The 24329-nt window shown below is 38.7% G+C and overlaps 1 protein-coding gene across 2 annotated transcripts in view; it reads left to right on the top strand.

Moving 5' to 3' along the window:
- The window catches only part of LOC135203173 (solute carrier family 22 member 20-like), a 62718-nt gene that overhangs the window by 13625 nt on the left and 24764 nt on the right, over positions 1-24329 (top strand). For both annotated transcript variants that reach the window (XM_064232871.1, XM_064232870.1), the window contains exon 2: positions 23884-23980. In XM_064232871.1, the coding sequence (XP_064088941.1) occupies positions 23884-23980 (97 nt within the window). The remainder of the gene's footprint in view (positions 1-23883; positions 23981-24329) is intronic.

The following is a 24329-nucleotide window of genomic DNA, read 5'->3' as shown; positions in this document are numbered from 1 at the left end:
TAAAAATAAGTCAGGCATATCTGTGATGAGAAATTCCCACACACACACATATACATACACACATGAAGCACGCACACACATATACATATGTGTATGTGTGTGGGTGGGTGCGTGAGTGTGTGTCTGTTTGTCTCAAACACAATCACACGTGTGTGAGTTAGTGTACGTGCAGGCGTGTGTGTATGTGTTTAAAAGTAAGTCATGCATGCATGTGACAGGAAATTCACACACACGCATACACGCACAAACACACAGCATAAATGTCTTTTCACAGACACACGTGTGTATGTGGTGCGTGTTTTTCTCTCACACACAATACACATGCATATATACATATGCATGTGTGTTGTGTGTGTGAGAAATTAAAACATGCACCACATACACACGTGTGTCTGTGAAAAGACATTTATGCTTTGTATTTGTGTGTGTATGCGTGTGTGCGAATTTCCTGTCACATGCATGTATGACTTACTTTTAAACATATACACACACACGCCTGCACGCACACTAACTCACACACGTGTGATTGTGTTTGAGACAAACAGACACACACTCACGCACCCACCCACACACATACACATATGTATATGTGTGTGTGTGCTTCATGTGTGTATGTATATGTGTGTGTATGTGTGGGAATTTCTCATCACAGACATGCCTCATTTATTTTTAAACATACACACACACATATTTACATATGCATGTGTGTGAGAAAAAACACGCACCACATGTGACTGTGACAAGAAATTTGTGTGTGTTTATGTGTGCATGTGAATGTTCTGTCACAGACATGCATGGCTTATTTTTTAACACACACACACACACACATCCATGTATGCACACAAACACATATAAATGCACACAAGTATGTGTGTATGTATATGTCTGTGTTACAGAGAAATAGACACACACCCACACATACACACTGCAAAACATGTTCCCACGCGTTCGGGGTAAGTCGAATGAAATGTTAGCAATTCGATCGCTGATGGATCTGGCATTCAGGAGAGTTTACATTAGGCCTCACCCAATGCTGCATGCGTAAGACTCGTCACCAACTCTCAAATTCTTGTTAGCCCCGCCTACTGGACTGCTTTTTGGGGTGAGTTAGTGGTGTGGTGTGACTTTTGATGAGCAGTCCAGTAGGTGGGGCTAACAAGGATTTGGAAGAAGTTGGTGACGAGTTTTACGCATGTGGCATGGGGTGAGGCCTAGTGTAAACTCACTTCAACACCTGATATGGCAGCAAATTCAACCCAACTTCCAGATCCATCAGCGATCGAATTGTGAACATTTCATTCGACTTACCCCGAACGCGTGGGAACATGTTTCGCAGTGTGAGTGTCATAGACACACATATATACATATGTGTGTGTCTATTTCTTTCAAACACACACACATATACATGCACACATACTTGTGTGCAGCCATGGATATGTGTGTGTGTGTGTGTGTGTTTAAAAATAATTCATGCATGTCTGCGAGAGGAAATTCATCACAGAGACATATGTGTATGTGGTGCATGTTTTTTCTCACACACCATACACACACATGCATATGTATATACACATATATACATATGCGTGAGTATTGTGTGCGAGGAAAAAAATGCACACCACATACACATATGTCTCTGTGACAAGAAATTCATTCTGTGTGTTTGTGTGTGTATGTGAATTTCCTTACTTACTTTTAAACACACACACACGCCTGCATGCACACAAACTCACACGTGTGTATGTGTTTGAGACAAACAGACACACTCACGCACCACACATACATATATACATGTATATACACACGTATATGTGTGTGTGTGCTTGCATGAGTGTATGTATATGTGTTTGAGACAAACAGACACACGCTTAATATGCAATTATAAAAATAAAAGTCATATGTGTAAGTAAGTGACAAAGTATTCACACACACACAAATATTAAGCCACAGATTTCGACCAATATCGAGTCCCCTGTACCCTGGGAAGAACTGGCCCCCAAGGGGAATTATAGTCAAAAGTGCCTGGGGGGAGGCACTTGTAAGCTACAACGCCCCTCGGGTGCCAGATCTTCCCAAGGCATGGGGACTCGATATTGGTCGAAATCTGTGGCTTAATATTTGTGTGTGTGTGTGAGTACTTTGTCACTTACACACATGACTTTCATTTTTAGATCACATACTAAGCTGCGAATATCGCCTCATATCGAATTCCTAAACCTTGGAAACAACTGCCACTCGAGGGGAATTATAGATAAGTGCCCGGGGGGAGGCACTTGTTACTTATAACTCCCTTTGAGGGGTTTGGGGGGGGGGGGTTAAAGATATTCCCAAGGCATTTGGGAACTCGATATCGAGCGACATAGGTCACTTAATATTTTTTCTATTACATATTAAGCTTCAAATACCGCCTAATATCGAATTCCTAAACCTTGGGAATACCTACCACTCAAGGGGGATTATAGTCAAGTGCCCGGGGGGAGACACCTGCCATAACACCCCTCGGGGGGAAGGGGAAATTATTCCGAAGGCTTTGGGAACTCGATATTGAGCGACATCTGAGGCTTCATAGTTGTGTGACCCATTTTCTTTGCAATAAATATCGAATAACTATGAATTCCTTCAGCTTGGAAGAAACTAAAACTCAAAGGGAATAATAATCAAGTGCCTGGGGGGAGACACTTATTGGTTGTGATTCCCTTTGGGTGGTAGTTGTATCCAAGGCGAAGGGAACTCGATATCAGACGATATTTTTTGGGGATCTTCTGAAAACAAAGTCACTCACACAAACTTAAACAGAAAATTCCATTCCACACAAAACTAAAATTAATCATTTTTTAAATTTTTGGGTGGAATTTTAGCCTTTTCTGTTTTCTTTTTTATAATCTCTAAACTAAAATTAATTTTTCACACAACACTTAACACTTAATTTTTTTTTACATTTTTGCATTTTGTACTTTTTAGGATTTTTTTTTTTTTTTTTTTTTGGTGGGGATATCACTATCCACCTTCTGTTTTTTTTTCTATAATCACTAAACTAAATCACTTATCACTAATATTTTTTTTTCTTACACTTTAGCATTTTGTACTTTTTTGGATTTGGTAGGGATATCAGTATCCACCTTTTCTGTTTTTTCTATAATCACTAAACTAAAACACTTAACACTAATATTTTTTTTACACTTTTGCTTTTTGTACTTTTTTCGATTTTTCAAAATTTTTTATTTTTTTTTGGTGGGGATATCACTATCCACCTTTTCTGTTTTTTCAAAAAAAATACTAAACACTAATTAATTTTGGCATAGCACTTGACACTAATTCCTGTTCCTTGAACTCTCCAGTACAACGCTCTTCGCCAACTCCTTCGTCCTTTCTTGACCTCAGAAGAAGTCGCCCAAAGTTGCCTTACGTTGGCTCCTTCGAGGCTCCTGGTCGGTTTTCCTCTTCTGTCCTTTAGTCTTGACAATTTCCATGACCTCTTTAAAGAAGGCAACTGCGTCCTCTTCTTTCCCTCGGACGATGCAATTCTTGGAGGTCTCGTCCTTCCTAGGGCCTTGGAAGGTGACCTTGTGGTCAGTGGTCATTCTCCTGATGTTCTGGCCTCCTATTCCAATGACCATGGCTCGTTCCTCCCTGTCGAGGACGATTCTGTACTGGTCCTCTCCTACCTTGGTCAGACCTTGGACAATTTCCTGCTCGGGGAAATTCCTTCCTCCACTTCCTCTTTGAGCAGTGGGCTTCATGGCTTCCCTGACGTCTAGGCAGGCCTTCTCAACATCCATTAACCGACCTTGTATTATGACGAAGTCGTCGGTTTTCTTGTTGACGATGATCCTGACACTGTTGTCCTTCTCGATCTTCCTCAGGTTGTCGCCATTGCGGCCGACTAAAAGGCCCTTACGCTGAGCTTCGACTTCCAAACGATACTTGCCTGGGCCAACTCTGCTTAATCCTTCAGTCTTGATGTCACAACTCCTTACGTTAACCTCTTCCAGGATGAACTGAAGGTGGTCGTGGGCTTTTTTGACCTGTTGCAGATCTCCTCCCAAAAAGCCAATTTCCCTTTGGTCGTCTTCCTTTGGGAGAACCAGGTCCACTTTGAACAGGCCCTTGATTTCCTTACCCGCTTGTCCATCGAGGGCAACAAGGTGGCGTCTGCTCTCAAGGCCTAAGTTGAATTCGTACCAATCCAAGCCCACGAGTTTCAGGTCGTTTTCTGTGGGCCAGTCCTTGACATTGTCAATCATTTCCGATATTATTCTCTCAGCTCTTTGGGCTTTGTCGAGTGGGCCAAAGATGCTGATGTAACCGCGCTCATCATTTTGGTCTGGGAGGTATATGGTCACTTCCAATTCCCTGATGAGCTTCCGCAGGGTTACGTCTTGTGGCCCTCTTATGGCCTCCCTAAACTCCTGATCAACAAGCATGACAAAGTCTTCTTTCCCAACAGCGAAAAGTGCTTCCGACACTTTAGGCAGTTCATTCAAGTCGAAGACCTTATCTACTCTGAACTTGATCTCTTTGAAGACCTTCTCAACATTCTTTTTAGGTCCTGTGAGCTGAACCGTCCTCGATCCATCGTTCCTGACGTTCATCACGACTCCATGATCATTCCTGGCCATCTTGGCGAATTTTCCTCCTCTGCCAATGATCATTCCCAAGTCAAGGTCCTTCTCGCACACGAAGGAGAAGGTTTTGCCTCCGCAGTGTTTGAGAATCCCGCATCGTTTGGCTAGAGTCGTTTTCCAGTTACGTGTACTTCGGCCAGGTCGTTCTGTTTTGGTGGGATTAACAGGTTTCGTTCGTGAGTCACCCACAGAGCCACCACAAGTCTTCTCTACAGGAAGAATCTTCGCAATGTTAGCATACGACAACTTTCCTGCCGCTTTCTCAGTCGTTGCTAGAGATTCTTCAGAGCCACAAGCCTGCTCTTCTTCATGAGGAGGAACAGTTTCCTCTTGTTCTTCTTTAGAGCTAATTTTTTCTGCCTCTTCTTTCAGAGTGACCTCTTCCTCCTCCTCTTTCTCCTTGAGAGGAGCTTTTCCATTTTCCACTACTGGAGTTGGATCTTGTTCCTCCTCTTTTTCCTCTGTATGATTGCTTTCCTCTTCTTTTTCTCGAATTGGGGCCTCTGTCTCCACTTTTTCCTCTTGGTGATCTTTTTCCTTTAGGAGAGCATTGTCCTCTTTTGCTTGAGGAGGAAGACTGGGTTCCCTTGGGGGCAAAGATTTCAGCACAAATCTGGTCATACCATCATGCCCATCCTCTTCAGGAGCCTCTCGAAGGGATATTCCAACTATCACCTTCTGCCTCTTTTCTTCGACCTCCCAGTCATCTTCCTCAATCATTTCATCATCGCTCTCGAATGACATATCGTCATCCTCGTCCTCGTCCTCCTCATCCCAATCTTCTGGTAATTCCTCCAGGACGGGGAAAGTCTTACGTTGCACAATGAAAAAGGTCTGTTTCTTCACCTTTTCCTGTTTGGGAACCCTTTTCAGTATGGCAGCAAAATTCAGATTATTTTCGGCCTCCTGTATTGATTCCTCAGGAGGAGGAGGAGGAGAGAAGAGTTCTAAACTGTCCAGTTCTTCACCACCGACGACATATCCTTCCCTTTCCTGCTCTTCGAGAATTTCTTGGATATGCACGAAGGCCATCTCGACGCGATTCTCAGCGCCCTCCAAATAGGCAACTTCTTCCTCGACGTCGTCTTCAGGAAGGACCAGGCGAACATTGTAGAACTTAGTGAATTCACTGACTTCTTGTCCTATTTTCCGGAGAATGAGTTTCTCCTCCTTTGCTAATGGGAATTCAAACAGATCTCCACGAATCCATTTGATTTCCTTCTTCAGCTTGAGGGGAACATTTTCCTCGAAGGGGACCTCGTCGACGTTCTCTACCTGGCCATCTTCTAGTTCTTGATCTTTCGCAGAACTCGTCAATTCTTCTGGACCAGGCATCTCCACAGTATCTTCTGTCACCTCCTCCTTCTCCTCCTCTTCTGCTTCTTTATCTTCTTCTTCAAAGACTTGCTTGTCCTCTTCTTCTACGGTATTAGGCAAGTCCTCTTTTTCTGTTTCAGGCAAGTCATCTTTATCTGTTTCAGGCAAGTCCTCTTCATCTGTCTTAGGCACTTCGTCTTCGCCCACTTCCTCTTCCAAGTTTCTCTCATCCTCTAGTGCCTTAGGTGCTTCCTCTTCGTCCATGTCTGTCAATACATTGTCCTTTTCGTTGTCCAAAGTCAAGAGCTCTTCTGCCATCTTCTTCAGCCTTTTAGCCAAGAGCATTGCAATGACAAATCCGTTCAGGAACAGGAACATTTTAGGCCAAAATACTAGTTGATCCAAATTATGGAGAACCTCCTCCGATGCTGTGCCCTGGACTGTGCTCCTTACTAAGAGTTGCAGATGTCCATCGCAGGCCGAGAGAGAAGGTTCTTCGTATTGAATAAGAGATGATAATCCGATATAGTCCAGGATGAAGTGCAGAATGCGGCGCACTCTGTTCTCCCTCCTGAAATCCAACAGGTCCTGACGAGCATTATCACAACAATGGAACTCTGCTACAAGAGCAGCTCTCCAGTTGAAACCGCCCGCCATAACAATCCTGAGCAATAAAATCAATCCGGCTGCAAAAGCTGGGAATGCGTTCAAGAAAACTTCTTGAGAAATCATTGTGATAAATGATACCGATACAGACGCCTCTCCTTAAGCTTAGTTTTGTTTTATGCCACTCGATTTTTGGTGGGGATTCCCGGATCCTGTGCTTCCTTGAAGACTGGGGATTCCCGGATCTCGTTCTTCCCTGAAGACTGGGGATCCCCGGAGCCTCTACTAGACTGGCTTTTCTGAGATCTTCAGAACTTGGAGACTGGGATCCCCGGAGCCTCTGCTAGATTGGCTCTTCATAATAGATCTTCAGATCTGCCTTCCTTGGAGACTGGGGGGGAAACCTGGAGCCTCTGCTAGATTGGCTCTTCATAAAAGATCTTCAGAACTGCCTTCCTTGGAGACTGGGGGAAATGGATTCCTTGCAGTTGGCCTCTGCTAGATTAGCTTTTGGGGTGGGATTCCTTGAGACTGCTCTTTCTGGGGAAGACTGGGGGCGATCCCTGGAGCCTCTGTTAGATTGTCTCTTCATAATAGATCTTCAGAACTGTCTTCCTTGGAGACTGGGGGGGATCCCTGGAGCCTCTGCTAGATTAGCTCTTCTGGGGTCTTCAGAACTTCGCTCCATGGAGGCTTCGGATCGGGCGTTCACTTGCATCCTTCAACTCGGAGGATTCGGAGCTGCTTCCCGGTTCCAGGGAGGAGAATCAGGGAGTCTTCAAGGACTGTATGACGTCCTTCGAGTTGTTACATCATCTGGAGGACTCAACTGGGTTTTCTATCACTTCTTATTATATTTTACACAAAAAATCTTTTGCTTTCCTAAATATTTCCCTTTTTTCCTAAAACACTGGAAAGATTATTTTGATTAAACATATTTATCTTCGCTTTAGCAATAGCTTCTTAGTTTTTTGTGACTGAGGCTTGTAAATTGGTGACCATTGTCTGATTATTCCTCGCTCAATTAATTATCTAAAGAATCTTTTACATTCAATTCTTTCCTCATGAAATCAATTTATATTTCTTGAAGTGTGTGTAGACATCTAGTATGTATGCATATACAAGCAATTCAATCTATGCATGAAAATATTCATAAAAAATATTTGCTCTTGGCGTGTGCATAGGGATACGTAATGATGTATGTAGAAGGTATTCAATGTAGGCATGAAGATATTCATGATTATAGCTTTTGAAGTGTGTTTGTGTGTGTATTCATGCATGTATGTATAAGGCATTCAATCACTGATGACAGTATTCATGCATAAAGTTCTAGAAGTGTGTATGTATTTATATATGTATGCATGTTCAAGGAATTCAAATTATGCATGGAAATATTCATACATATAGTTCTTGAAGTGTACGTATGCACGAAGAATTCAATTTATACACGAACCATGAAAATATTCATGCATATAGTTCTTAAAGTGTGTGTATGTATGTATGCATTCATGTATAGTCAGGGGGCCAAGGGTCCAAATTTCATTTTTCGTTCCAACCACTTTGTGTAAAGCTACTATCATTATTATTTGATAGACTAACTCTAAGTACACCATTTGAGACCGGTAGGAGGATTGCAAGAGTGTGTTAAGTTAAAAAAAATATTGCCTTTTGTAAAGAATATGCTTTATTGATTTATCCAGGCAATTTTGACTTACCTTCATGATTAAGTCAGTTGTTCCAACTCACATATAAATAAAAATCATACCAAAATGACTCAGCGTAGGCATACTATAAGAGTAGTTAACTCAAAACCGTTAATTTAAACTTTGCTTTGACTTATAGGGGTTTAAAATTCAAAGTTCCTTGACAAAATTTTTTTTTTAACTGTTAGACATAACGTGCTGTTTTTAATTCAATTTTCATGACGTCATGATAGTAGTGATGAAAAATAATTCCCTTTTGTTCCTGCTTGACTTGTTAAAAATAGTAAAGAAACTATTTGCAGGCAGTTCAGAGAACATAATATACTCTTACTCCCTATTTCATTCAATCTAAGCATCATCCATAAAAATCGGAAACTAAGTTTTGTTTGTCCTGCATAAGCTAAAAGGTAACCTGACTCAAGAATATTGTTTTTTTCAATATCACCAGGCTGAAATAAGACCATATGTATGTCTTCAATTTGTAATTACCATTATTGCATGTTGCAAATACAATCACATAGTCATTATTAGGGGAATTCAAACACAAAAACAAAATAGTGAAACATACTCATATGAAAAATTATATTTTTCAAGAAGTGCATTGAAATATGAAGTAGATAAATACCTAATAATGACTATGTGATTGTATTTGCAACATGCAATAATGGTGAAGACATACATATAAATATTCTTATTTCGGCGTGGTGATAATGGAAAAAACAATAATCTTGAGTCAGGTTACCCTTTAGCTTATGCAAGACAAACAAAACTTATGTTTCATAAGTCACAAAAAAGCTGCAAAATACATTTGAACCTATCAGAGTGTCATTCATAAAAAATGGGAAAATCAGTTTTGCTGAGCTTGCATAAGCAAAAGAGCAACCTGAGTCAAGAATATTGTTTCTTCATTATCACCAATCTAAAATAAGAACATTTATATGCATGTCTTCAATTTGATGTCACCAATGTTGCATATTGCTAATAAAATCACATCGTCATTTATAGGCAAATTTACACATTAAAAACAAAATAATGAAACATACTCATATGAAAAACTACATTTTTCAAGATGTGAAGTGGAATATGAAAGAGATAAATATCAAAATACTTATGATTAATAAACACAAAAAAAATATTGCAAAATACATTTTAATTAACCTATCAGCATGTCAAGTCATATGAAATGAGGAGCATCTATCTTGAAAGCATGTACAAACTCAACAACACCTCATCATTGACTTGGTTGTTTAATATATCTGTTAAAATGAATTATATTATACAAAAGTATCGTTTAATTTGTGTTTACAAATAGAACATTATTGTCATTTATGGCATCATCGTCAGTATAATCATCCAAGTCAGCAGCTGGGTCATTATGAGGGTTGCTGCATTCTGCTCTATACAGCCACAGGCAAATAAACAAGGAATTCGGTTCCTACTGCAGGTACAGCGAGATGTGCATTTCCTGGTTTTGAATCCACACTTTAATTTCCCTACTGACTATTCTTCTCGGTAACCTAAAGCAAGAAGTCATTCATTTTGGCGCTAGAGTTCTCAGCGAGACCGGGCGGTGGGGCTTATCCAAAGGGTAGCTTAAGAGATCATTCCTTTAAACTTCATGGTTTAATAGGCTTGGCCCATCTGCATAGCGCCTGTCAAAGGTAACAGGAAAAGTGGCAGCGTCTTTCGAAACAGTTGTCACGTTTATAAATGCGATTTGTCCTTTTATTTACAAATAAAATTATAATCACAATATGCGAACGCTTAAGTTCAGCAAAACATGCTAAAAACTTTAAACTACCGATTTATTGATTCATGTGTTATAAAGTTAGGTATTCAAAACTGGATTCTGGTAAATGTGGCAACAGGGATTTTACCCAAAGACGAAAACAATCTATCATTCCACGAATTCTCTGAGAGATCTGATTTCACAATCTTACTGTAATATACACAATATATACATACCGTATATATATATATATATATATATATATATATATATATATATATATATATATATATAGCTAACCAGCTCATGACATTATCTTGACATCAAGTTAATATTGGTTCCCATCCACATCTTGCTAAACTATTTATTGGGCGGCACGTCAAAATCGAACAAAAGCGAATATTTACCCAGTGTTCCACCAGTGAGTTGTAACACATAAGCATATTCATATAAGTGCGACTAAATGGCTGAACAGGATGTGTAAGGTACTTTTGGATGAGGGAAAGACTCCATTGCGATTGGTGAGAGGAATTATCGTTAATTTGTATAAGAGTAACTGTCATAGAGAAAACTGTAATGAAATTTAGTTTATCAGGGAAGTTGTTTAGTAGGAATTTGATTGCAAAAATCAAACAGATGGTGGAGGGAATGAGAGGAAAGAATGGTGCTGCTTTAGTAGGCGGTCTACCTGCGTGTTTCTACACTGTTTCGCCGTGTTTAGTACTAGCCCGTCGGAGGCGAAATGTCCCTTAGTGGATTTTACCACATTTGATCCCCGAGGCTGGCATAAGGCCAGCTTATCTCAAACAACGACAACCCTTGGTGCTACTTTAGGGACATTTGACCCCCAACGGGCTAGTACTAAACACGGCGAAACTAGAAATACGTAGGTAGACCGCCTACTAAAGTAGCACCGGAAAGAATAGTGTAGTACAATACCTATAAGAACCAAGAATAAAAAGCTTATGGAGTATGTTGTATGTTGTAGACGACAAATTTTGAGTGCGAATAAGACTTTTTATGGTAGAATCGAAACCGGAGTCAGAATACTGTAAAAGTTGGGTCTGAGACAAGAACGTGTCATGTCTCCGTGGCTGTTCAATGATTTTTTTGAATGGGCCGAAGCCGGAAGTGAGATAAATGGTGGTAGATGTACGTGCAAAGTTGTGGGGTGAGAAAATGAGTCGTAAAGAAATGTAGAATGGTTGATGTTGGATGTTGATACTGTGCTGAGCGTAAAAAGTGGACAGAAACTTTAGAAACTGACAAAATTGCACGAAACTTCGGATATTTCCAAGAGTTTTCGGGGGAAGTTATCTAGGACTAATATTTCTTGGGGATCATAATCTTTATGATATTGACAGTCTTTTGTTTATGTTTGACGGTCATCCCCAACGGGCTTGTAGTACTAAATACGCCGCAAAGGTGGATGCATACCGGGTTAAACCCTTTTAAGATGAGTTAAACGTAAAGCAAATGCTTTTGTTTGGATTTTACAGCACTTGCTTCACTTCCAGTGAATAAAATAAAGCAGCTGCTTTTGATAGTAGCAAATACTTACAGCAGATACTTAATTTCAAGTAAATGCTTAGAAATGAACAGCCATTGCTTCATTTGCTTATGCTTCGAGGCAATAGCTTAACCAATTTTAACGAAGCCCGTGAGGTGTTTGAAACTCCAGTGAGCCTCACATTATGGCAGCTTTTCTTCAAATTTGTAAAAGGAAAGCTCATTAAAATTGCAGTATAGTGTTATATATATATATATATATATATATATATATATATATATATATATATATATATATATATATACATCGATATAAAAGCCTAGATGCCGCATCGGGCGCTAGCTGAATAGGCTGGCGCACGTCATCAGGCCCGCCATCTTGGGGCGGTAATTCAAACAATGCAGCAGGCTGCAGTATATGACGTTTTTTCGCCACTATTCGCTTAATATTGCACGGATTTTCTTGTCTGATGGCTCGTTACAAAGCTTACATAATTCCCTACAAGGATCTAATAAAATAAAGTTGTTCCTTATTGTTTGAAAGTTAACTTACAATGACTTTGTTTTAGCAGGTAGGGGGAAGGGGGCTAGTTGTACACAAATGTTAATATTTACCCATAACTATTGCTGTAAACAATAATTTGAAATGCTGTGATAAGACAGCCTACGAAAAAAAATGGTTAAAACAATATTGTTTAAGGGCCATTAGGTCAATAGGGTAAAATGTTGGACACTAATTTGATGTTTCTAGATTTCTTTCACTGCATTATAGCTATGTAATATTAGTGTTAATCTGGTCCTTGTAATAAGAACTAAATGGCCAAGCAAGGCACATATAGCCTGCTGATTTCATATCAATGCATATAGATTATCATTACAATGTAGTATCATTAAACTGTTGGAAACAGCAATGAAAAAAAAACTTGTTTAAACTGCTGGGAATATTTATAAATAAATGCACAGATGTACAATAAATGTTATATACATCAATGTAAGAACAAATATCATGAAAATAAATCATTGTGCAATACATTTTGAGAGTTGTTACTTCAAAGTATAGGCTTAATGACCCATAAGGCCACCCACAGCTTTAAATTTATACATGTGTGACCAAACCAATGAAACAGTTAGCTGAAAAAAAATTAGACTGGCCTTATGATTGTGGCCTAGGCTGAAAGGCTCGGTGGGGGTACTATGACCGGGTATACAGGGTTGCTTGTCAGGATTGGCTCATTTTGGCAATTTTGGTCTATAGAAGTATAGAGATGGCCCAGGCCCTTATCCCAAATAAGGTATAATAATTTGGGTCCTTGACAACACAGGTCTAGAGATGAGCTATATTGAACTGTTGATGCTTGCCATAATGATATATCCTAGTCTGAGCAAATTAAAGGTAGTTTTGTGAAAAATTTAAGTTCTATATAATTATTTCACCATATAAAATTAGGTCTAGAGATAGGTCACTTTTGCCACTAGACGAGGTCTCTTGATACCCGCTAAATTTTCCAAAGCCAGGTCTAGAGGTCAGAATTCACTGAGGAGCATCCCGTTCCAAAAAATTGGGAGAACCCCCCCCCCCCCCCCCACCCAGGCTCAAAAGGAGCAGGCAGAGATGCAAAGGCTAGATAACACAGAAATCCTAGTTATTCTAGGGCCTACTGTATTTTATTTTAGGCTCAACCCTACAGTTTTATGACTTAAACTTGTAGGCCTGTGCCAAAAATTATATTGATGGATTTTTTAACAGAGCACTTCGAGAGACAAAGATTTTACTTAAGTTGCACAGATCCATAGCTGTAGGCCCTACTTTAGTCATCTGTCTTATCACAGCATTTCAAATTATTATTGTTTACGCAAAGTTATGGTTAAATATTAACATTTGTGTACAACTAGCCCCCTCCTTCCCCCTACCTGCTAAAAACAAAGTCATTGCAAGTTAACTTTCAAACAATAAGGAACAACTTTATTTTATTAGATCCTTGTAGGGAATTATGTAAGCTTTGTAACGAGCCATCAGACAAGAAAATCCGTGCAATATTAAGTGAATAGTGGTGGAAAAACGTCATATACTGCAGCCTGCTGCATTGTTTGAATTACCGCGCCCCAAGATGGCGGACTTGTTGACGTATGTCCGGCCGGCCGATGCGGCATCTAGGCTTTTATATCTATGTATATATATATATATATATATATATATATATATATATATATATATATATATATCATATATATATATACTACGCCAATATGAAACAGACATTGTTGTCTTAAACCCTCTCAGCTATAAACACACACACACACACACACACATAGATATAAAAGCCTAGATGCCGCATCGGCCGGCCGGACATACGTCAACAAGTCCGCCATCTTGGGGCGGTAATTCAAACAATGCAGCAGGCTGCAGTATATGACGTTTTTTCCGCCACTATTCGCTTAATATTGCACGGATTTTCTTGTCTGATGGTTCGTTACAAAGCTTACATAATTCCCTACAAGGATCTAATAAAATAAAGTTGTACCTTATTGTTTGAAAATTAACTTGCAATGACTTTGTTTTAGCAGGTAGGGGGAAGGAGGGGGCTAGTTGTACTCAAATGTTAATATTTACCCATAACTATTGCTGTAAACAATAATTTGAAATGCTGTGATAAGACAGATGACTAAAGTAGGCCTACAGCTATGGATCTGTGCAACTTAAGTAAAATCTTTGTCTCTCGAAGTGCTCTGTTAAAAAATCCCCCAATATAATTTTTGGCACAGGCCTACAAGTTTAAGTCATAAAACTGTAGGGTTGAGCCTAAAATAAAATACAGTAGGCCCTAGAATAACTAGGATTTCTGTGTTATCTAGCCTTTGCATCTCTGCCTGCTCCTTTGAGCCTGGGTGGGGGGGGGGGGGGGGGGGGTGGGGGGGGGGGGGGTCTTCCATTTTTTTGGAACGGGATGCTCCTCAGTGAATTCTGACCTCTAGACCTGGCTTTGGAAAATTTAGCGGGTATCAAGATGACCTCGTCTAAGTGGCAAAAGTTGACCTATCTCTATCCTTAACCTAATTTTTATATGGTGAAATAATTATATAGAACTTAAATTTTTCACAAACTACCTTTAATTTGCTCTTTTGACTAGGACTAAGATCATCATTATGGCAAGCATTAACAGTTTCAATATAGCTCATCTCTAGACCTGTGTTGTCAAGGACCCAAATTATTATACCTTATTTGGGATAAGGGCCTGGGCCATCTCTATACTTCTATAGACCAAAATTGCCAAAATGAGCCAATCCTGACGAGCAACCCTGTATACCCGGTCATAGTGAAAGAAATCTAGAAACATCAAATTAGTGTCCAACATTTTACCCTATTGACCTAATGGCCCTTAAACAATATTGTTTTAACCATTTTTTTTCGTAGGCTGTCTTATCACAGCATTTCAAATTATTGTTTACAGCAATAGTTATGGGTAAATATTAACATTTGTGTACAACTAGCCCCCTTCCCCCTACCTGCTAAAACAAAGTCATTGTAAGTTAACTTTCAAACAATAAGGAACAACTTTATTTTATTAGATCCTTGTAGGGAATTATGTAAGCTTTGTAACGAGTCATCAGACAAGAAAATCCGTGCAATATTAAGCGAATAGTGGCGGAAAAACGTCATATACTGCAGCCTGCTGCATTGTTTGAATTACCGCCCCAAGATGGCGGGCCTGATGACGTGCGCCAGCCTATTCAGCTAGCGCCCGATGCGGCATCTAGGCTTTTATATCTATGCACACACACACACACACACACACACACACACACACATATATATATATATATATATATATATATATATATATATATATATATATATATATATAATGCTCGGCAATGTAACTGAAGCAACAGCCTTCTGCCAAATTTCATGCTGATCGGTTCACTGATGTAGACGCTCACTTGGGACAAACAGACGCGCTTTCCCATTTATATATAATTTATAACATCATATGCAACTAAAACGGTACGAAATTTGGTCCGACAGGTCTTATAAGTGTCAAGGGGCCCCACACACTGAACGATTATCTGAACGACTGTCTGTATCGTTCGCAAAAACAGTGTATGGGGTTGTCCGAATGCAAAAGTGGGCGGAGCTTCATTTCTGAACGATCTCAGCGGGAATCTGTCATGACCAGGTTGCTGGCTTGCGACTTAGTAAGTCTGTCATACGCAGATCGTTCAATGTATGGGCTTGTCTGCCGATATAACGCTATTGCGCGCCTCTCTTCTGGAGATGATGCCATGTCATCTCGAGACAAAATCTTTGTTCAGACTGAAATCGGTGCGGAGATCGTTCATACTGTATGAATAGTTTGTGTGGGTCGATAACGACAATCGTTCAGTGTATGGGGGCCTATTAAAGTACAGCACTGGTTCTTCTGTTATGTACGGTATGAAATTTTCAGGTAATACAAGTGGATAAATATACCGCATCGCACCGTACATTAAGAATGGTAAAACTTGCAGTAATCATTATACAAAAGTTGGAACTGAGAATATTCCAAATGCATGATGACAAAGAAGAGGTATACATTAGTCAAACATTAATGAAATTTTGGATTATCAATATGAAATAAAGGTTAATTGGATGATAAGAACTCTTATGGAACAATGTATGGTTTGCCCAAGGTGCATAAGGACGGTGTCCCTATTAGACCAATTTTTGCTTCCTACGAAACCTCTAATTATAAGATGGCTAAGTTTTTTAGTGCCCTTATTAAATTAATTTTTTATGAATAACTAGTCAAAAATTCCGAACAATTTAGGGATAACGTTCTTATGCAAGATTCTGATTTATTTATGGTAAGCTTGGATGTAGAGTCTCTTTTTACCAATGTTCCTGTGGAAGAGACAATACATTTAATCTTAGACAAAATTTTTACCCAACGAGATATCTTATTTCACGGTTTTAATTATGATAATTCTAAGAAAATGCTGCAACTGGCAGTGCAGAACTGCCTTTAATTTTAATAATACAGCTTACACTCAGGTTGAAGGTATGGCCATGGGCAGTCCTCTTGGCCCAGTTTTTTCTAACATCTTTATGTGCCATCTAGAGGAACAGATGCTGGACAACTGTCCCCTCTCTTTTCTGCCTTTATTTTACAAACGATACGTAGACGACACCTTCTTACTTTTTAGAAATAAAGAGCAAGCTGATAAGTTACTTGAATACGCCAATCTAGCCCATCCCAACATTAAGTTCACGATTGATTACGAAGAAAACAATAAAGTTGCATTTTTGGATGTACTTGTTTCTATTTTTAGAAAACAAACATTTACTGGCTTAGGTACAAATTTTTATAGCAGTTGTCATTTTAATTCTAAATTAAACTCCTTAAGTACTCTCTTCCACAGGGCCTATACTTTATCCTCCACTTAGTTTGGTTTCCACCAAGAAATCTCATTTCTCCAGAAGCATTTTTTAGAAAATTGCTACCCATCCAAGCTTTTCTTTAAACGATTGTATAATTTACTTAAGTGTAAGTTTGTTCCTGTTTTTAATATTTCTACTGTACACGAGTTGGTATTTTACTGTAGTATTCCTTTTATTCATGACAAGTCTTTTTATGTTCAGTTAAATTATCTTATTCACCGACACCTTCCGTCAGTTAACAGTAGTTATACCCAAGAACCCGTTAACCAATGCTTCTTTTTTTTAGACAAAGACAAACTAAGCTCCTTGATGACTTCCAATGTCGTTTATTTATATACTTGCCCCAAATGTAAGGTGGGGAAATATGTGGAGGCTTCACGTCGCCTACTAAAAGTCAGAATTGATTGTCATCGGGGAGTTAGTTACAGAACAGGCAATAGATTAACTAATCCAGAATTTTCTAATGTACGTGATCATGTCAAAAAATGTAAACAACATATTGAATATAAACATTTTAAAATTCTCTCCAGAGCCACCTTACCTCATCAGTTAGCAATAACTGAATCTTTATACATTAAGAAGCTTGTTCCCTCTTTAAACAATCAAACTACCTCCACAACACTGTACCTGTCTCGAATGTGCCCCTGTCTCTGTTTTTTATGTCATTAGGTCCTTGGTTCCCCTCCTAAAAGGTAGCGGTCTTTCTTGCATTCTGTCTGTTGAATATTAGATTTTTTAAATATTTAAATTTTTGTTTAAAGTTTTGATATTTTTGAAATTTTAAATTTCTTAATTCTTAAGTCTTTGTAATATTCTTATATGTCATAATTGCGTTTTTCAGCTTTGAAAATGAGGCTGTGTCCTCGAAACGTCAGCATGTATAATAAACGGACAAATACTAGTTCATGACGTCTCCTTCAGCTCCTTGTTGTATGTTGGTTGATAGCAACGCTTCCCATGTCCATATAATATATATATATATATATATTATATATATATATAATATATATCCTATGGTGTGTGTGTGTGGTGGTGTGTGTGTGTGTGTCTTGTATAATATTATATTATATATAGTATAAGTATATAAAATAAATTATAATATCGTTGTGTGTGTGTTGTGTATATATATATATATATATATAATATATATATATATATATATATATAGTGTGTGTGTGTGTGTGTGTGTGTGTCTTGATCTGCCTTCATGAAATATTCTACCTAAGCAGCGGATAAAAGAACTACTACTAATACTTCTACTATGGCAACAACTGAAACAGTACTTAACTACTACTACAAGTACCACAAATACTCCTACCATTTCCCATTACCGATATAGTAATTGTATAGTAATGTTGGAACTTTTGTTATCACATAATTAGTAGGCGTGAGTGCTATTTTAAAATCACATATAGTAAGTATTCACATTCTCTAGTAGTTTGCATAAGGGGGGGAAAAAATAACACTGCTAAGAATTTTTGAAAACACGATTTGATTCGGAGTTAAGGATACCCATGAGGTATGAGGTATATGACACATGGAATAAACTGCCACCAGAAGTTGCAAACAGCAACAGTGTAGAAGAGTTTAAAAGAAAGCTAGATAAAATCATTAGGACTGTGAATGCACAGTAGAACCTGCTCCTACAGATAAGTGAGCACACGATGTCTCCTCGGATGAACTAACAAGTCTTTGAGACATCCTAATTCTTGTAACTCCTTGTAATCAAAGCCAAATTAACCAGAAAACTCAAATGAGGTTCTACGTTTATATACCGTAGAACTGGACCCATTTGGAATGTCTAAAATACATGAGTAGCTCGTGACTGGGTCTCTCAGCAAAAACTCAATCCATCAAGCAAAAGGTACAAAACGGCGATAATCATTTTTCATACAATTTTAAGTCATTATTTTTACCTAAGCTTTTGCTACCTTTTGCTTGTTCTTACACGCTTTTGCTTCAAGCAAATGCTTGCTTTTTCTATTCATCAAGGAACTATCTACGTAAGATCTGGAAGTTCTTACAAAGAGAAATTTGAGAACGCATGCGAGCAAGATTAAGGAAGCAAAGATAAACGGAAACCAGCAATGAATTTTACCATGAATAGCGGAAAATGGAAGCGGTTGATTTTTATGGGTACTTGGGAGTATAAATAACGGATGATGGTAGGATGAGAGGAGAGGCTAGTCACAAAATAGGTGAAGGAAGGAAGGAAGGTAGCCGGGTTTATGCGAAAGATTAGGAAAGAGACTATGGGTTGTCTCTGTGTGGACTAAATGAACGCGCATTGTGGATGTTGAATACGAATGAAAACAAAAATATTTTGAGTTCATCTGATGAACGTTTTGAGTAGTATGTGTGGAAGAAGACGAACTGAAGGTATATGTGGAGTTACGAAGAAGTGGCGGTAAAGAGGCTAACTAAAGTGAAGGGATGGATCAAGTGGATCAAGGTATTTGGGGGAGGGTTTAGTCATTTATGAAGTCCAAGAAGTAATTGAACAAGAAGGCATTATAGTACCACACGCGAGGTAACTGAAATAAAAAGGGCTTCAACACAAGGGAACAACAAGAGTAGAAACAAGACAAGTGTTGTAATATGGTCAGGGGAATCTGAAGTGCTGCTGTTGAACTTCTGTGCAGTGGTAACATGTGCATGAAGTGGTTATATTGTAAAGGTTTCTGAACAGGGCATTATCTACGACTCAAGAGCTGAATGAAGAATGTGATTGTGACGAATGTCTTTTTTTTTTCTCTCTCTCTCTGGAACCAATCCCCTTTGGGTGTAAATTATTCAGAAAGTCAAGTGAAGCCGATAGCAATGAGCTATCTGTGGACTGATATTAAAATCAGTGAAATTCCCCTTCGGCTAACGTATATGAAAATATATGAATTCTGAGGTAAAGAGAATGAGATATTAAAGGACATTTGTAACTGAATGCTTACATATATATATATATATATATATATATATATATATATATATATATATATATATGTATATATATATTTATATATATATATATATATATATATACGTACATACATAGATATATATATATATATATATATATATATATATATGTATATATATATATATATATATATATATATAGATATATAGTATGATATATATATATATACTATATATATATATATATATCTATATATATATATATATATATATATATGTATATATTAATATGTAGTGTGTGTGTGTGTGTGTGCATATAATGTATATACATACAGATACATCATACATATACATATATATATTATATATATATATTATATATATATATATTATACATGCAGATATATAAACACACTATATATAAATTTGTGTGTGTATATATAAAATCGCCCCAGAGTGCTACACATCCACCACAGTTATCAAAGACATCAAAAGTCACTCATAAATCAATGCCGCGTCAGTGTGTACAAAGTGTCATTGACCACTGTCTCACGGTGGATTTCTCTACACTGAATACCTGGTTGATTCCAGGAAGCTCTTTAGCTGCAGGAAATACGTTGAATGGATATTTCTCAGAATACTTTGCTGTTTACTATCATTAGCTAATACTAGCAGATATAACACCCGTTATGGTAAGATTGTCTGTTTTAACGCCAGGAGTCACTTCGACGGTTGCTGTGCACACGGTCTAGCTAGACCGTGGCTGTGAAGGATAGTTTTTTGCTTAAATTTTCTGTTACGGTTTTCCACAAGTCCCTTGAAAGATACGGAGACATCACGCCCATGGGGGGATGGGAGGTAGGATGAAACCCCATTATAAACCATCTAAGGGGTCCTCACTATAACCCTGCCAAATTTCATGCCCGTCGGACCAGCCGTGTGGCCATGATTGAATAAAAGACGGACGGACAGACATAACGCCTATTATAATACGTAGTAAGATGATTACACCTACTTTTAATAATGTACTAAAATGGCCTTGCGTTACCTTGCAAAGAAAGTTCACACAGAACAGAACTTCGACTGTGAAAAGCGAGTGAGAGATCGAAAATAACAAAATTAACAAACGGATGACGACGAACCAACACAAATACCGATGTATAAATAAATAAACAGCAGTGAAAGTCAGGCAAAGGTTTGTAGGTGACACTCCACTCGTAATCGATAGCGATTCGTCCGCTTCATTCATCGCGCGAAGAAAGTTTCTGATATTTATAGCCTATCGACGAGGAAATTCATCAGGTGCTTGATTAGGGAAGCAAAAACCATTTATCTCTCTCTCTTTATTAGCGGCTGCAATAAGTTAACACCCACTGAGCCTCTGTTGAATTAAGTAATGACTCTCTCACCCAAGAGTTAGATGACTCTTGCTCAAGAGGCCATTATAACCTTTCAGTTCCCAGTAATTCCTAATGGAATGAGCAATTCCTTATGGAATGATGAATGGAATATACGATAGATTATAAGCTCTAGGCCGAAGGCCAAGCGCCGGAACTTATGACGTCATTCAGGGCTGAAAGGGAAACTTAAAGTAAAAGGTTTGCAAGGTGTAGTAAGAGGAAAACCTCAAAGTTGCACCACGAAACAATTGTTAGGAGAGGGTGGAAAGTAAGATGGAAGGAAGAGCGTATGAACTGATGTACAGTAAAAGAAATGAAAGGGGTTGCAGCTATAGTAGATTCGCATCAACCGTGCATCTAATGTCTAGGCCAGTCCCTTACGACGCTCCCAATTGGCTGTTGATAAGCCAATCACAGGGCTCTCGTGAGGGATACGTCTTTCAAAAGTATCCCTCAGGAGAGGTGGAACATATATCCTACCCATGTGAACTCTCGAGAGAGACTGAGAGTTTCCAGCCCTGTGATTGGCTGATCAACAGCCAATCAGGAGCGCCATAAGGGACTGGCCTAGACATTAGATGCACGGTTAATGTGAATCTACTATAGTTGCCGAAGGGACGCTGAGAATAACTTTAGTAATGCCTACGGTGCACCGCGCGAGGTGCACTGACGGCACTACCCGCTAAAGGATGGAATGAGGGAGTCAGTCCATACCACACTCAACTGACATCCGAGAAGTTGGCTCTGTGGCAAAGGTGTTTTCTAGTTTCTTGGTGGTCACCTATTCCAGAGATGACCTTCAGACTCAGAGAGAGAGAGAGAGAGAGAGAGAGAGAGAGAGAGAGAGAGAGAGAGAGAGATACTTAAACCGCGTCATCTATTCAAGAGATAACCTTCAGACTAAGAGAGAGAGAGAGAGAGAGAGAGAGACTTGAACCGCGGACTTACTTTTACCAATACGTATTACAATGACCTTAAAGGAAAAATGTTAACACTGGACAAGTCTAAGAATTTGTTCTCGATTTGAGACCATTGCTTCGGTCAGGGACTTCCCTCTAAAGAATTATTATTATTATTATTATTATTATTGTCATTATTATTATACGAGCTTGTTGGAACGAACTATGCGTGCTGGTCCCTTACCCTCCCGTTCCCGCCTCACCCGGGGCGGACAAACTAGTTCGCAGGAGAAGTGTGGATGTCTCCCCTACCTATCCCGCCTCGGGTCCGGTTTGCAGGTGGGTGGGTGGCTGTTTCATGTCTATTCTACTGTCACCCGGGGGATTATTATCATAGATTATTATTATTATTACATTATTATATTATTATTATTAGTTATTATTATTATTATTATTATTATTATTATATTATTATTATTATTATATTATTAACGAAAGCCAGGCATTACTATCACTACTAAAATAAACAAGACCAGACATTCATTTGTAAAATACCCACCGAAAAAAGGCGATCGAATAAAAGAGTAAGCTTTCAGAGTCCAATGCCCATCTGTGGAAATGGCGGGAAACAGAGGGAAGACGATAACAAAATAGATTAAGAACTGAGATCATTCAGCAATTAATTAAATATTACTTAAATATTAAAAAAGTAAAAAAAAAAAAAAGTGCAATAGTTTCTTCGGCGCAATCGACAATTCTGTTCAGCGTATATGAAAATCTCAACCGTGGCCCATGCAAATTTCGGCCACAGCCCGGTAGTGGCCTATGGTGCAGACGCACGATCACGGCTAACTTTAAACTTGAATAAAATAAAAAACTACTGTAACATCTATATATCATAGCCTATAAGTTTGTACATTCCTCTAAACACTCATAAATAAATAATTAATAAATTTTCCTTTACTAATGATTCTTGTTGCAGGACTGTACTGAAGCCTTTGGTTGCACTACCAATATTCTTGTCTGACATTACTTCCGTATTTTTTAACTAATGACAAATGTTCAGTAACTTTACAAATGTCTTGATTTTAATGACATCAGAAACAAACACAATTCCACTTGAGTTTGTAGAACAGCTACTCCTTGAAAACACTAGAAAAGGTTTATAAGAGAGCGCAAAAAAAGTCATATGCTTCTACGTTGGTAATACATGAACGTATACAATCAGCACATAACAGAATGAGCAGTCTTTATAAGTGAGTTGTAATAAAAGCTCCATTACCTTCCGAGGCGGCCAAGTAACAGTACTGGTATAGTAGATTCACATCAACCGTGCATTTGATGACTTGGCCAGTCCCCTACGACGCTCCTGATTGGCTATTGATAAGCTAATCACAAGGCTGGAAACTCAGTTCTGTCGAGAGTTCACATAGGTAGGGTGTATGTTCCACCTCTCCTGAAAGACATATCCCTCAGGAGAAGTGGAACTTAGATCCTACTCATGTGAACTCTCTCGAGAGACTGAGAATTTCCAGCCCTGTGACTGGCTTATCATCAGCCATCAGGAGTGTCGTAAGGGACTGGCCTAGACATCAAATGCACTGTTGATGTGAATCTACTATAGTAGCAATAGGGATTTGTCTCTGCAACGGCTCCAGTAACCCAGGATCAACTCAAGATAATAGTAGTAGTAGCAGTAGCAGTCAGGGTTTGCCTTTAAAACAGCTCAAATTTGTTTGCGTTAATCCCAATTTCTCTCTCCTTTGCAGCGATGTCTCAGTTCTCTGTACAGCTCCTCGGGTCACCTCTCCTGAGCGCTCCTTTGCCTTTCCGGTGTTTTGCGGACCCCACAGAGTACATAAACAGGTACAGTTGAACCACATCTTAACACGCCCGCTTTTTAGCCTTTTTCATGATAATTTTCTGCAACGCACTTGCCTTCCAGTATACTAACACCTTTTTCATAATTTACTCCTAAAAGGAGCCAGCTATGTTTTCCAATCTTTTAGATATTTCTCTTACGATCAAAGCTACGATGAAGGAGTATTGGGCTCAGTGGTAAGATAATGCTTGATTTAAACTACAAGGACAGAAGTACATATTTCATATATCACACAAAATGTCCTTTCAGGCACCCATTTGCTGTACATCCTTCTCACACACATATGTATATTACAAAACATTATAAAACACAGGTGTTGCCACAGAAACCTAA

The sequence above is a fragment of the Macrobrachium nipponense genome, chromosome 33 (genome assembly GCF_015104395.2).
Source record: "Macrobrachium nipponense isolate FS-2020 chromosome 33, ASM1510439v2, whole genome shotgun sequence".
In the NCBI taxonomy this organism is placed as follows: domain Eukaryota; kingdom Metazoa; phylum Arthropoda; class Malacostraca; order Decapoda; family Palaemonidae; genus Macrobrachium; species Macrobrachium nipponense.
This window is presented reverse-complemented; position numbering and strand designations above follow the sequence as displayed.